Genomic DNA, 14,032 nt, shown 5'->3' on the forward strand with positions numbered 1-14,032 from the left:
TTTTTTAAGCAATTTATCCTACCATTAAATCAACTTAACAAGTTAAAAAACTTTAGAAGATAGTACCCTCTTTTTGGTATAATAAAAATAATAAAAAATTTGGAATGACTCTTCTCCATTTTAGTATCAAGAAAAAAAATATCAAAACATTAATCTCTTTCTTCTTGACAATCTTATTAATATTGAAAAAAAAAGTAGAAAAATAGGGGAGGGAGAGAGAGACCTCCATTCTTTTTCTTTTTTTTTTTAAATACAAACAAGAAAGAATTCAATATTTTTATTATTTTAAAATTATTATTTTTTGTTTATTACCTAATTCCAATCCTAATCCCGAGAACATTAAAGTAATATGGTTCAGTTTTTCCTTATTTTCTTTTTTTTTGTAAAATCTAATTTTCTGTCTCCTTCTGTCCTATCTCTTTTTATTTTCTAAGTATTAATAAGTGTGAATAAAAATTTGAGAAAATCCTTTTATTTTTACGTTTTTGGAATTTTAGAGTGAAAAAAGGAAGAATAACTATTTCAACTTTTAATTTTTAATTATATACAAAAAAGGTAAATACATTTAAACATTTTTGAAGATATTTTTTAGATTAACGATAGGGTAAAATATTTAGAGAGTAAAACAATTATATCACTATAATTTTAAGGGATAAAGTGATAATAACAACGTAATAATGCTATGAAATAAAAGAGTATTTTTGTCAAAAATTTATTAACATGCTAAGTTGAATTACCTATAGGGTGAAGTGACTAAAAGATCATATTATAAAATAAATTGATAGTAGTGATATAGTTTAAGAGGGTAAAGTGATAATAACCCTTTATTTATTTATCTTTGTCAAAAGACACCCTCTTTGTGTGGTTTAGTTAACTTAAACCGTGTGTAATTTGATTGCATGGATACAAGAGGGTGGTAGTGCCGCGTTATTTCGAAAAAACGTATTATTGGGTTTTACCAGCGTTGTATAAATAGTCAAATACATCGCACCGTAATTGTACGGTCTGCTAAACCCTAACGATAGATACTAGATAGCCTCCTACTCCCGCTCTGCAAAACCCTCCTCACAACTCGCTAACACAGTAATGGATCGTCATCGACGCACCAATGAGAGTCAGAATGCCAAAAGCACCGGTAGCAATAATCCCAACAAAAGACCTCCGGCGAAGATCAGGTTTGAGTCCGAAGACGATGATGATAGATTCCAGGACGACGAAACCCTGGGAGAAACAGCCACCGAAAGTTCCAACATTGAGGAAGATTTCGCTATGTTCGAGCCTGACCCCGATGACGCCAATGTCATCGGCGCCGACAAAACTAGCGCCGATTACTACTTCGATTCCTACTCTCACTTCGGTATCCACCTCCTTCCCTTTGCTACATACTAATTCTGTAGTTACCACTGTATTTAGTGTGTTAATTATTTCGTTTTAGCTACCAAAGCTGTTTAATTTTGGTGTCGAGTATTGTACTAATTTGGCTTATTGAATGTTTTTTCAATTGGGCTTTGAAAGATGGAAAACACTCGGCTTTTCTTTGGGAGATCCAAATTCTTTACGCGTTTTGTTTTGGCTGCCGATGTTTCATGTTCTTCTGCTTTTGATCTTGTTGATGAAGATTATTGTGTTTAATTGTGTTTTGTTCTTCTTCTTCTGATTCTAAAAGCTCTTGGAAAAGGGAGTTCTTGGGTTGAGAATTGTCGTTATGTTTCTTGTTCTTTGCTTTTGAGATTTCCAGACACCCAAGAACTAATTTTTCTGCTTTCTTTTGTTGTTTTCTGTGCTTGCAGGGATTCACGAAGTAAGTATTGTTTGTGGAGATGACGAGTTAATGTCTGGATATTGTAACTGGCCTTGCTATTAGTACTGCAGCTTCTGTTATTGTATACACGTCCTAACTACGCTTTGCTTATATTACTGTAAGCATTGGTTTCTTTGTTTGATGTGCCGGATGGAGCAGGTTGAGTGTTTCATGTGTTCTGCTGCATACACGGCTGAACCATTTTTCATTTACATGTTACTTTATACTTACTTTGTTAGGTATTGTTTCATGGCTTGTAAACTTGTTATCACACTTACGCCATGCTAACTTTGTATAGCAAAATACTATCTTTTTTGGATGTTAGAGTTGTATATATTTACCTTGCATACTTCTGTAGTTTTTTGAACAACATTTAGTTGGAAATTACATTCTGCACTTAGGAACTTCAGAAAGCCTCTAAGGAAAAAAGCATCCACTGGATCATTCCAACTGGCTTAGTTTGTTTGTGCTTCCCTTTTTTTTTTGGAGTGGGGAGGGGTTTTATATTTTTTTTGTTGGGGGGGGGGGGTTTGACTGCCTACTGGATGTGCTACACGTACAAATAAAGTAGTCAAGTGCATTGCAGCCTTTTGTGGGATTTCTCTTTCCAACTGACCTGGCAAACCCCATTTAGTTTTGTTCTTTGGTTTGGTGATTTTTAAAATTTCTGAAGAACTGGAGTTCTGTTTATAATTTTGTGCAACACCAAAAGCATTTACCTTTAAATGAAATCATCTTATCTTTAAAGGAGATTAGTAGGTCCCTGTCTCCCTCTCTGTCCCTTTACCGTTCATTTCTCTGGAATGCTGTTGAGTTCTATAAGTCCACCATGAATGATGGGTTTTTGGGATATGTGTTGCATATAATGCTTCTCAGTTAACTCATCCAAGTTTTTTTGGCTTTGCAGGAAATGTTGAAGGATGTTGTAAGGACTAAAACATACCAAAATGTCATCTATAAAAATAGCTTTCTTTTTAGGGATAAGGTAGTTCTTGATGTGGGTGCTGGGACTGGAATCCTCTCACTGTTTTGTGCAAAAGTTGGAGCAAAACATGTCTATGCCGTAACTCTCTCTCTCTCTCTCCACTTCCTATTTATCATACAATTGAAATAAATTGCCTTATTCTTCATAAAAAAGTTGGAGTTACCCACGTAAAGAGTTATCTTGTTGCAGTTGTTCATGAAATTAGTTTTAGTTTTCTCAGTCTCTGTACTATCTATTTAACTTTTCTAATAATGATTCATGCAACCACAAATTATCAGATTGAATGCTCCAGTATGGCTGACATGGCGCGAGAGATTGTGAAACTCAATGGATTTGCAGATGGTGAGATTCATAATAAAACCTGATTAATGTGATACTTTTTGGTTCTCAATGTGGCGTCTTTCTTGATATTTTATCTTATTTGATGCCTTTCATCTGCCCTGTCATTTCCATCCATTTTCTCAGTTATAACTGTTATTAAGGGGAAGGTTGAAGAGATAGAGCTTCCAGTTACCCAAGTCGATGTAATTATTTCAGAGTGGATGGGATACTTTTTACTCTACGAAAACATGCTGGACACTGTACTATATGCGCGTAACAAGTGGCTAGTGAGTTGTTTTTCTCATTATTATTGTTTCTTCGTTAATGGTGTCTGAAACGTATATATATGAAATCAGTTGAAACTTTTCTTTGATACCACCAGTATTTGCTCAAAATTTAAGTCCATAGTTTTCTTTGTTGTTTTGTTTTTCCTTCTCACTGAAATGAATTTTGTGTACTGCTATGCATTTTCGCAGGTTGCAGATGGACTTGTGTTGCCCGATAAAGCTACTCTCTATCTCACCGCAATAGAAGATGCAGATTACAAGGAAGACAAGATTGAATGTGAGCTACATCTCCTCCGTGGATTCTACTTCATGGATATTAACTTGCTTCTATATTGAGTTTTCTCATTCCCGTGCATGGGTGTGTTCAAGTTCTTTAACTGGCATTATTTTGTCCTTTTTGTCTTTTGGTGGTGGAGTTGCTATGCTTTTATACTCTATTTATTGTGGTGTTATCATGCAATTGCAGTTTGGAACAATGTATATGGCTTTGATATGAGCTGCATCAGGAAGCAGTCCATCATGGAACCACTTGTTGACACAGTGGATCAGAATCAGATTGTTACAAATTGCCAGATGCTTAAGGTGGGAGGCTTCAGAACTATCATCCTTTACTTATGACAGAAATATAATCATGGCCACAATCTCTCAAGTGTTTCTGTCTATTAATGTGGTGCTGTATCCGAGTACCTAATCTTTTTATTGATGAAGTTAGCTAATTTGTTGTGCAGACAATGGACATATCTAAGATGGCCACAGGCGATGCTTCTTTCACGGCTCCTTTCAAGCTTGTCGCAGAACGGAATGACTACATCCATGCTCTTGTAGCTTATTTTGATGTGTCATTTACAAAGTGCCATAAATTGATGGGCTTCTCAACAGGTTCTTCTGTGTTCAGTTTGTTTTGTTTACATTGTTGCTTGAACAAATATTAATGGCTTCTCTTTCGCCTGGGCTTTTAGCATGACTGTTGTGTAGTGTCTTTGGATGAAGGCAGCAATAATTGATTAAGCACAACTTGATAGTAATTTTCCTGACCTCAAAAATGTCGTACATACAGGGCCAAAATCACGAGCCACACATTGGAAACAAACTGTTCTGTACCTTGAAGATGTGCTGACAGTTTGCCAAGGAGAATCCATAGTGGGAAGCATGACAGTGGCCCCTAACAAGAAGAATCCCCGTGATGTGGATATAATGCTCAAATATTCAATAAATGGTCGACGCTGTCAGGCCTCAAGGACTCAGTTTTACCGGATGCGTTAGTAGTTTGGCGCTCATATGCTCAAAGTTGGTTCTCGTTCTTCCTGCTTCTTTCTTTGCTCTATGGGTTGAGATGCAAAGGATAATCTACAGTGCATTATGTCAGCGTGGATTGCTGCACGCTCTAGCCTGCTTTCATGCGTGAAGCAGGATCCTTGTGATTGTAACTTGGATTGTCGAGGATTCAACTTGACAGTGTATTCTTATTCTTTAAAGTTTGGAAATTCATAATGTTGCTTGTGCTCGTTTAGGAATCTGTGTGTTTCTGAAAGAAATTTTAGTAGGCGGCAGCCCCTGATCGTGGTTCTAATTCTACTTTACTTTTTGTGATTGAGGGATTTAGGTGGACTTGGATTTTGAATCCACATCTTGTTTGGATAGCTTAGAAGGGATTTGGATATTAAATCCGGTCAGAATTGAAGCGTTCAGATGATGAGGAATTTCATATTCGCCCCGATTTGGAGATTATTTGAAATTCCTTTAATCAATCATCTGCGTCTGTCCCTTAAGGTGTTTCATTTTTTACTACTTGATTATACAATCAGCAGTTAGTGAACAGCCAATTTACCGGCGCTGCCATATGCTGTCGCCGATAATGGTGCCTGAAGGAGTGTTCAATGTCATTCGAGCTTACAAAAGTGGGGAGTCGATAAGCTAGTGGCAATGGACCGCCGCTGTAAGAATCTGCAAGACACAAGTTATGTGGGGTGCATAAAATTAAATTGGATACCGAGCCCTCGATTTTTTTTTTTGGTTTTATTAGTTTATACCTTTATTACTTTGTGTCAATCTTGAACTCTCCTTATCCTAGGATTTTTTTTAAACAGGCAGGGTACTTGCAAGTTAATGCAGATTGCAAATTCTTTCATTTTCTTTTTCTTTTGGATTTCTAATGCCTCATCTTTTTCTGGCGGAGCATTGTGTGTTTTTGAGTTGTGTGGAAGGAGAGCCCTTGAGCTATTGAATGACTTCCCTCATTTTTGTCTTGTCATTCTTTCCGTGATGAAAATGGCAAAGAAAGAAAATAAAGGAATGAAAATTTGGTGCTTGATAAAGAAGCCTCAAGTAATCTCCCCGAGTACCCGGTCATCAGTGATTGTCCACTGTCTACACACCAAGTTTGGACGTGCGTCTTTCTAAAACAGATCCAATGCAGCAGTAACCAACTCCAACTCATCCAATAAATTTGGAAAAGGCATGAAAGCATTAGCGCTAGTAGCAGCGTACAAGGTAAATTTGTTTTCTTCTTCTATCCTTGTTTTTGGTGCGGGAGTTTGTGAGGTGAAAGGGGAAGAATAGATGGCTTCAGCACCAGAATGATGTTCAAAATACACAATGAGCACCAATAAAAGTCCTGCTACGGAGCTCAACCTTTGCTGATTCAAAAGGCAAAACAAAACTGCTGGAAAAAATACAGCAATTTACTAGTTGCGGAGCAACACATGTATGGGAATTTAAGATTATACAATGAAGAAAAGGTTAAGGGACTAAAAGAAAAAGCTTTAGGAATTGCTGTTGTTAAAAAGTGTTTTACGGACTAGAGCTCTGCCTTCTTGGCATTTGAATTCTTCTTGTTCAATACAGCCTTCTTTGCTTTCCACCACTTTCTAATCCGGTGGGAGACTTTGTTTGCATGATTCTTGACTGTCTCGCCAGCATTTAGGATACCTTTTGTAATCCTTCGTTTCCAATCATCCTTCTTGTTTTCCTTTTCCCTCAAGACTTTTCCCTGCAGCAATATTTTGAGTTAGCATGGGAATCACTTATATTAAATGACATTCAAGCAAAAAAGGATCTTCTTGGCTACCAAATTTGAAGGAAATTGTGCCTCATCTTCATCATCTTCCTCGTCTACATCATCATCACCGAAGTTTTTCATATTCATCAAATCTTCCTTTGAGTACATCTTCATACCAGGAGCTCCTGGCATCCCCTGAAGCACGAAAGTAAGATCAGAATTAAGATTGACCGTAAGGGTAAAAGGAGGCTGCCATTCTCATATATCAGATAATCACCTCCATAGATTTTAGTATCTTCTCCATTTCAGCCTCCTTGGAGGACTTGGGAACAAAAGGCTCTCCTGGAATCCTATCCTGACAAGACAATGAAAGAATCACAAGGTTGATTTCTTTAGCAAAAGGTACTGATGAACAGAACAGGCAACCATGATAACTAATCAAAGAAACGTGTACAACAAGTTTTTCTTGTTAGCTAAGCTCAAATATCCATACTAAATTCTACTCAGAGATGATGCTTATATCTGCAATAAAGCATGTGCAAACGGAGATGTCAGCTGTAATCTCTGATCTCTGTAAACGTCTTAAAAGTCATGGTGCACCCATATAGAATTAGCACTTGATGATTAAATTAAAAGTAGGGGGTAGAGGAGAGTTGGCCTTGCAATGGCTACAATGCATGCGCTAAATAACACCTTGGTGGTACTTATGGATAAGCTATAACATTGAAATATTTCAACATCAAAACCACAGTATCCTTGGTATATGCTCATCATTTTGGTGACAAGATCTATCAATACAACATCATGCTTTAGAAGCAACCCTATCCAGTCTTTAAAATTCTCTCAACACCAGCTTTGCATTTTGTCGCATTTGTTAGATATGGCAATTATATGTTCTACCTTCAAACTTCCATGGGTTTTTAACAACTCTCTCTCTCTCCTGTCACTATCAATATAAATAACCTGAGCCTTGCGAATTTCCTAAACATAGAAATTGTTGTATGCCATCTGTCTAGACAGTTCTCATCAGTCATACTTTTCCAATTAGATTACTGAGCAAAAAAAGAATTGACTATATGAAGCAGGCTTGACGTACTTCGTACGTACAACTCTGCTTCATAATCTTTCAAGAACAAATATCCTTTTAACTCTTAAAACAGCTTTTTAAAATTATCACTTTTTTCCTAAGCAGATTAAGAAAAACTGAAGCATGAGAGCAGACCCTTCATAACTTCAGATGCATCCGTTGAAGCGGCATGGATAACCCATGTAGCATTTTACCCGGGCATAACACACAAATTTGTTTCTTAACATCCTTTTGTTGCTGGGACCAATATTCAACAACCACACCTATCAAATTTTAACCCATCATGTCACTATTTAGTCCACCTATTCATTTCCACAAAAAACTAGACATGTTACACATGGTTTTGTCATGGTCAAACTTTTCAATGTTAACATCAGATAAATTCCACTATGGCTCTCAAAATTGGTACAATATCTATCAAGAATCACATTCATTGGCTCTTTCACTAATTCTATGTCTGGTTATATTCATAAAATTATTATGTCATACTACCAATAAGAACTAATCCAGGAATTTATGCCCTTGCTTTAAACTCTTCTAAGTCCTTTGCACTTTAAATTTTCAGTAGTTACCATTACTTGATAGAATCAGAGAAACTAGCCTAGTTGTCTACATCTATAACGAATACCAAAGGCACTTGAATCAATTGTTTGTGAACACAGAAAATTTTATATACAGCAACAGAGTCCAGTTTCTTGCCACCTGAGGATTTGGGTCACGAAGGACTAGAGAAGCATTTAAAATAGCTATATGGATTGCCTTATGGGCCCAATAGAGAAAAAAAACTACTGAAGTCCACGGTTCAGCATATCTTTTTAACTTGAAAACTAGCCAGTAGAGGTCAGAGAAAATTCACCTCAGGAACTTTTGGTGGCTTTTTGCTGCATGCTCCTGTGAGGTCCTTACAAAGAAATTTCACTAGAGAATCAACCTGAGGTTTGTTCTTGTACAGGTATTCTGCCACATCAGTATCCGAATACCCCATGACCTGCAAAATGCTGGAGTTTTTAATATCTTGGTGTTATGCCTCCCAAAGGGGTCAATAAAAGAGGGGAGCAAATTCAACAAGACATGCAGAAAGCAGAAAGGGCTTGTCAAATTTAAGCAGGCCAGGCAAGTAATCTATTTTGTTAACAGTTGTAACATTAGTTTCCTAACTCTGACTGCCACATACAGTAACAGGAAATTGATTTTTCCTTAACATATACTCTATGTAATACTAAGAATGTCTGTACATGCAGTATCTGAAATTTTGGCCAGCCAAAGTATACAGCGGAACAACTGGTAAAATCCTATTAACAAAAATGATCCACAAATATTACCTCTTGACAAGCTCGCTCAATTGTTTTACATTCTGAATTGCACTGTCCTTCAGAGTCTTGTTCAACAAGCTGCATCCAAGCAAATAAAAGAGACAAATGATAAGGATGAAAGTCGAAAACATAAGTTGATGGGATATCAGACTGCATACTTTGTTACTCTGCAGTAAGGTTCCACCAGGCAAGACCTCGTTATAAGGATCGACAATTGAAGGAGAATGTATTTCTAATTACCTTTAAATTGACATGAATTTTTCTTTTTCTAACTTTTCCTATGTTTTTGAGTGCCAAAACCTTAACTAATTTTCTTTATTTTTGATAAGTTATGGAATCCAAAGATGAATTAAGAAAACAAAGTACAGCAATTCTGAAGCACACAAATCAGCTAAAAACTGAGAAACTCTTACCTCCAACCTATCCCCTTCTTCCACAATATCAATTTTAAGGATCCAATCAGCTTCGTGCTTCTTCAGATTGCATACATTCTCTGAAATTTCAATAATTTGATACTCAGAAATCTGCCCAATGTTTTGCCATCAGCATGTGTCAGAACCAAGTCAAACAACCAAGCAAAATGCCAACCAATTTGCACCATTCCAGAACTCAAATAATAATCTTATCCAAGTAAACAAAGCCCTTTGACCCAAAAACCGGATAACAGAAAGCAGAAAGCAAATCTTAAATCCAAAACACTCATAACTAACTTCGCTACGATCACAACATGCATTGTACCTCATCAATTCGAAAGAACATACAACATTGCCTTAAATTTTAAAAAAAATAAAATAAAATCCCAGTAACTTAAAAATGGAAGCTGCAGCAGATAAAAATTCGTCAAGAAAACAAAAAACCAGCGATTCAATGCTGGAAGTAGCATAAACAGAAGCTTAGAGAAGAACCCAGATGTAAAGTTACCTTCTTGGGAGAGATCTCAGCTTGTTTAGCCTGGACTTGCTGGTATAACTGATAAGCCAATTCCTCGCAGACCTGACATTTAATGTACGGTATGTCCTCTTTTCTTGCCACTCCAGATGGCTTCTTCGAGCATTCTGAGATTGATATCCATGATGATATCACTACTAGCAAAGATAGTAACAGAGCTACTGTTTTATTCAGTTTCTCCATTGAAAACATGCAGCCGCCCTCTCAATCAGAAGCACACCGTTGAAGGTGCTAATCTGAATTTTGAGCAGTGATTTTTCTGCGGAATTGGCTTTGTTAAGGGGAGACACGAACAGGCTTAGAGACGTTAAGTTATTACGTGTTCTGCTGTTTCTGATTGGTTGATTTTAAATCCACGTGTGGTGTAACACTCTACCGGCCAATCGCAACAAAACACAGCGACGTCGCTTAGGAAACTAGTTGTGTAGGAATTGTATTAGAGTCGATCTACTCTAGTATAATTCCAATGCGTACCCCCAATTCTCCAATTTTATTTTGCATACTCCTTTTATTTCAGAATTGAGATTTCAGGCACCTTATCAACTTGATGTTATTATAGCATGATACCAAGAGATATTGCTACTATAATATGAAAATTATATATGTTCAAGATTCTTTTTGGTTCAAAAGACTTGAGTAAAATGAATTTCATGCTTTTTATTTTTGTTTCAAAAAAGTTCATTATCAAAGGTATCATTAATCAACTAAATTCATAATTACATAATTTTTTTCCTTGCAATAGAATTATATACTTAAAACTTCAAATAAAAAACTTCTTTTTAAATCTTTCGACAAGTCCAAATTCACTACTACAAAGATAAAATACATGTAAAGTATCCCAGTAATCATATACTTTAGTACATCTTCGGAAAATTAAAATCATAATCTGCATGATTATTTTTCTTTTATGAAAATTTAAAAACTATAAAGTGTTGAAGTATGAAGACTCCATTATGTGCTTATGTATATTCTATGTGATTATCATTTTTGTTAAAAAAGCTTTGAAAGAGACAAATAAATGTAAAAGAAAATTAGAAAAAATATTAAGTTTATTGAAACATATTTTTATTCAAAATGTGTTATCCTAAATCAATCAATCAAGAGATGGTATGGGAGAAGGAGTGCAACACCTCCCACAAAAAAAAAAAAGAAAAGAAATATATATGTATGTATGTATGTATGTATGTATCCACATGACACAATGCATGCATAGAAACTAGAAGGGAAATTTCTGTCACTATGTCAAACATTGGGGGAAACTAGAGTATTTACCCTAAATTAAAGGAGTAAACGGTGGCTCCACATACAAAGCCCTTGTAAAACCCTAATTCTCTCCCATCAGCCCCAAATCAATCCAGGGTTTTAGCGCCATCCTCCCTTCTACTAAATCCCTTTATCTGTATTTGAGTTTCCATAACCATGGAGTCAATCCCAGGGGAACCCCAAATAAATCATCAGTTTAAACATTTGATCGGCCAAAACCATGAAATTGCGCTTAGCCAATCAATTCAAACCCTATTAGACTCTCTCCATGGTTCCAATTTTGAAAAGATCTCACTTTTGTCCGCAGATTTTAAGATATTATTACAATGTAAAACCAACCCATCTCTTGAAACCATCTGGGTTTACTCAGCTTTAGCTTTTCACCACCTCAATTCATCCAAAAATGAGCCTTTGAATCAATTTGCAGCAATAAAAGACTTGTTTCAGCTCATAATTTCTTATTCTGCCAGCTGTAGTTCTTTGAAAAGCATTGTTTTGATGTCGCCTGTAATTTATCACGTGCATAAATTTGCTGTAGATTCGAAGGGTTATGATTTGAGGTCTAAGAAAGGAAAGAAATTGATGAAAGAGATTAAGGGCTTGGTGGATTCGATTCTGGGATATATAAATGTGTGCTGCGAAGCTCTGGAGGATGATTTTGATGGTTTGGAAGGCTTGATTAAGCCGTTTGAGGATTTAGTTAGTATTTGGATTTGGAATGAAAATAAAAAAGACAGGCTTAGGCTGTTTTTTCCACTTCTGGGGGAAGACTTAGTTGAAAAGATTAGCGTTGGAGGGTGTGAATTGAATGAACTAGCTGGTTATGTTATTGCTGAGGTGTTTCTTTTAAAGCTCTGCTTGGCATTTCGTTGTGGGAATTCAGGAAAGGAATTACAGAATGAGCTAAGAAATTGGGTGGTTGGTTCTATTACCGGGCTTCAGAATTCTTACTTCTTTGGTTAGTTTCCATTGTCGCTTTATCTTGATAAATGGAGCTTCTTATTGGATTGAAAATTCTGATATTGTATCAGCGGGGATGCTAAATTGGCACAAGTCTCGGTTTCATGTTTGGTATTAGGCTTTTATTTGCTTTTTAATTTTGGGGTTCAACAGTCGTTGCGTTTAGACTTCGGTGGAGTACTAGTTTACATAGTACTAGTTGTCTTTGATAAATAAAATTTTAATTTTCTGACTTCATATACAGTTTTAGTGCTCTTATGTTATATCTAATGTCACTCAGATTCTTTATTGAGGATGCTGCTAGGACCGACTTTGCCTGTGACCTTCCTACTGGTGAGTGGTCTTTCTTTCAATGCTTTTCTGTTATGTAGTTTCTGGCCCCTTATACTGCCAGGATGATGTAGTAATGTGGCATCTTTGTTGAACATTTCTTCGGGTTGGACATTGGGTTGTTGATATTAGTGTGAAACTTCCCTAGTGGTGGATGTATGCAACATACTTTTCTATTTTAGTGCAGGAACTGTGCTTCAACTATGTAGTAATCTGAAACGTTGACTACACTGACCTATAAAAAATATTGATGGATGTTCTGAGCGGCTCTGTAGTCATGTTTGTCAACTATTTTATTCTGATTAATCCAATATCCATGCTCTGTTTTATGATTTCTGCAGATTTCTGAAGATGAAAAATCATTGAGAAAACTCTTGTATGAGCCTGTAATATTAGTTGAATACTCTTTTCTTAGTCCTGATAGATTGGCTCATTTGCCTGCCAATCATGCCAAAAATATTGCATTGGGAAGATTGATGGTTACACACGAAGCAATAGAATTCTTCAGGTAGGCAGAAGTGATCACGTTTTAAAAGAGAATTTCAGCAAAGACAATTTTAGAATCTCATTATCATTTGCCCTACATGCAGGAAACATGGGGACCATACTAAAGCACTTTCTTGTACAAATGCATTTTCTACTTCTAGCTTACCATCTGAACTAACGAAATGGGTCAGGAGTGAGATAGATGTCAATGACAACAACAATGGACCAAATGGTTCATCACCAAAAGCATTTTTAAGTGAGTAGTTTTTAGTATGTTTTAATATGGAGTTAATATTGCTTAAATGTGTTGATTACTATGGGTATAATGGTGTAGGATGGATACTTGACAGAGAGAATCAAGGGATTCAAATATTTGATAATGACATGTCAAGTTATCATGCCAAATTGATACTTGATAATTCGGAAGAAGATTTCAATTTGTCAGTTTACAAGGAGAATAAGAAAACAGATGCCGATCTTTTCTTTTACATTGATAACAAGGGAGATGCTGAAAATGAAGTCAAGAAAGATGAAAAGATGACTGAAGCTGTGAGTGCTGCATTTGTGGCTGCTGCCCAGTCGCTGCAGTCAGCTGAACATGGAGAGAGGAAACGTAAAGGTGGAAATATGAAGAAGAACAATCGGCTAAAATTTCTCAAGTATGACCTTTATGAAGGTTCTGCTCCATCTGCAGCAAAGCCTGCAGTTGTTGATGATAATGGTTTGAGTAGTGGAAGTGATGTTGAGAATCCATCCTCTGATGAAGACGAGAACTAGTGGTCTAGTGGCGCAATAAGGGCTTCGGAGAAAGATGGAAGTCTCTAAAGGATTCCAGAGAACACTGAATGGAACTGTATTTGTGAACCCGTTACCCTGTATATGAGCAAGGCATGTGGTGTGGAATGTACATTGCCCGGCAAATGAAGGGCATCATTGGCAGAGCTGCTTCACTTGGACGAAAAGGTCTGGTTTTTAAGCGCATCCTCCAGGAGCTGGTGCTGAAGTAATTAGTTTTTTTTTTTGACGGAAAAGCTATAGGATGATTTCGTTGTAGTTTCCATCTTGCAGCATGCATGGTACAAGTGCCTGAATTGTTTAGTTTTCCATTTGGTCGAACGCTTAGTCCTGTGACGATATTATTTCTGTGACGAGTCATTTGATGTACTAATTTTACGGAATGAGAAGCCAAGCAATATGCTGCTGCAAATCAAAACTCGTAATAGTTTAAAATTTTCAATTAACAAAACAGGACT

At 36.5% G+C, this 14,032-nt stretch overlaps 3 protein-coding genes across 3 annotated transcripts; 2 read left to right on the forward strand and 1 right to left on the reverse strand.

Moving 5' to 3' along the window:
- The first annotated feature begins 1,013 nt into the window (after positions 1 to 1,013).
- On the forward strand, positions 1,014 to 5,082 carry LOC113775118 (probable protein arginine N-methyltransferase 1.2). Its single transcript, XM_027319861.1, has 9 exons — positions 1,014 to 1,357; positions 1,791 to 1,801; positions 2,709 to 2,864; positions 3,065 to 3,128; positions 3,252 to 3,394; positions 3,584 to 3,671; positions 3,861 to 3,976; positions 4,123 to 4,273; positions 4,452 to 5,082. Exons 1-9 carry the CDS (start codon positions 1,087 to 1,089, stop codon positions 4,655 to 4,657), a joined length of 1,206 nt encoding a protein of 401 aa, XP_027175662.1. The 5' UTR covers positions 1,014 to 1,086; the 3' UTR covers positions 4,658 to 5,082.
- Positions 5,083 to 5,971: 889 nt separating this feature from the next.
- On the reverse strand, positions 5,972 to 10,023 carry LOC113774767. The gene is made up of 7 exons (XM_027319383.1): positions 9,714 to 10,023; positions 9,206 to 9,316; positions 8,802 to 8,870; positions 8,336 to 8,467; positions 6,670 to 6,747; positions 6,462 to 6,587; positions 5,972 to 6,383 (listed from the first exon to the last, which is right to left on the reverse strand). The coding sequence occupies exons 1-7, from the start codon at positions 9,930 to 9,932 to the stop codon at positions 6,192 to 6,194; spliced, it is 927 nt and encodes a 308-aa protein (XP_027175184.1). The 5' UTR covers positions 9,933 to 10,023; the 3' UTR covers positions 5,972 to 6,191.
- Positions 10,024 to 11,069: 1,046 nt separating this feature from the next.
- LOC113772924 lies at positions 11,070 to 13,976 on the forward strand. Its single transcript, XM_027317421.1, has 5 exons — positions 11,070 to 11,961; positions 12,244 to 12,296; positions 12,635 to 12,801; positions 12,884 to 13,035; positions 13,114 to 13,976. The coding sequence occupies exons 1-5, from the start codon at positions 11,160 to 11,162 to the stop codon at positions 13,554 to 13,556; spliced, it is 1,617 nt and encodes a 538-aa protein (XP_027173222.1). The 5' UTR covers positions 11,070 to 11,159; the 3' UTR covers positions 13,557 to 13,976.
- Positions 13,977 to 14,032: the final 56 nt, after the last annotated feature.

This window comes from Coffea eugenioides, chromosome 6 (genome assembly GCF_003713205.1).
Source record: "Coffea eugenioides isolate CCC68of chromosome 6, Ceug_1.0, whole genome shotgun sequence".
In the NCBI taxonomy this organism is placed as follows: domain Eukaryota; kingdom Viridiplantae; phylum Streptophyta; class Magnoliopsida; order Gentianales; family Rubiaceae; genus Coffea; species Coffea eugenioides.

Excerpts from the sequence above, each read along its gene's own strand:
- LOC113775118 (XM_027319861.1), top strand. The coding sequence starts at position 1,087 with ATGGATCGTCATCGACGCACCAATGAGAGTCAGAATGCCAAAAGCACC. Across the intron at positions 3,129-3,251 it reads ACTCAATGGATTTGCAGATG|TTATAACTGTTATTAAGGGG; the intron begins GTGAGATTCATA and ends CCATTTTCTCAG. Across the intron at positions 3,977-4,122 it reads CAAATTGCCAGATGCTTAAG|ACAATGGACATATCTAAGAT; the intron begins GTGGGAGGCTTC and ends TTTGTTGTGCAG.
- LOC113774767 (XM_027319383.1), bottom strand. The coding sequence starts at position 9,932 with ATGTTTTCAATGGAGAAACTGAATAAAACAGTAGCTCTGTTACTATCT. Across the intron at positions 8,871-9,205 it reads AAGAAGGGGATAGGTTGGAG|CTTGTTGAACAAGACTCTGA; the intron begins GTAAGAGTTTCT and ends GCTTGGATGCAG. Across the intron at positions 6,748-8,335 it reads AGCCACCAAAAGTTCCTGAG|GATAGGATTCCAGGAGAGCC; the intron begins GTGAATTTTCTC and ends TTGTCTTGTCAG.
- LOC113772924 (XM_027317421.1), top strand. The coding sequence starts at position 11,160 with ATGGAGTCAATCCCAGGGGAACCCCAAATAAATCATCAGTTTAAACAT. Across the intron at positions 12,297-12,634 it reads TGCCTGTGACCTTCCTACTG|ATTTCTGAAGATGAAAAATC; the intron begins GTGAGTGGTCTT and ends TGATTTCTGCAG. Across the intron at positions 12,802-12,883 it reads GAAGCAATAGAATTCTTCAG|GAAACATGGGGACCATACTA; the intron begins GTAGGCAGAAGT and ends CCCTACATGCAG.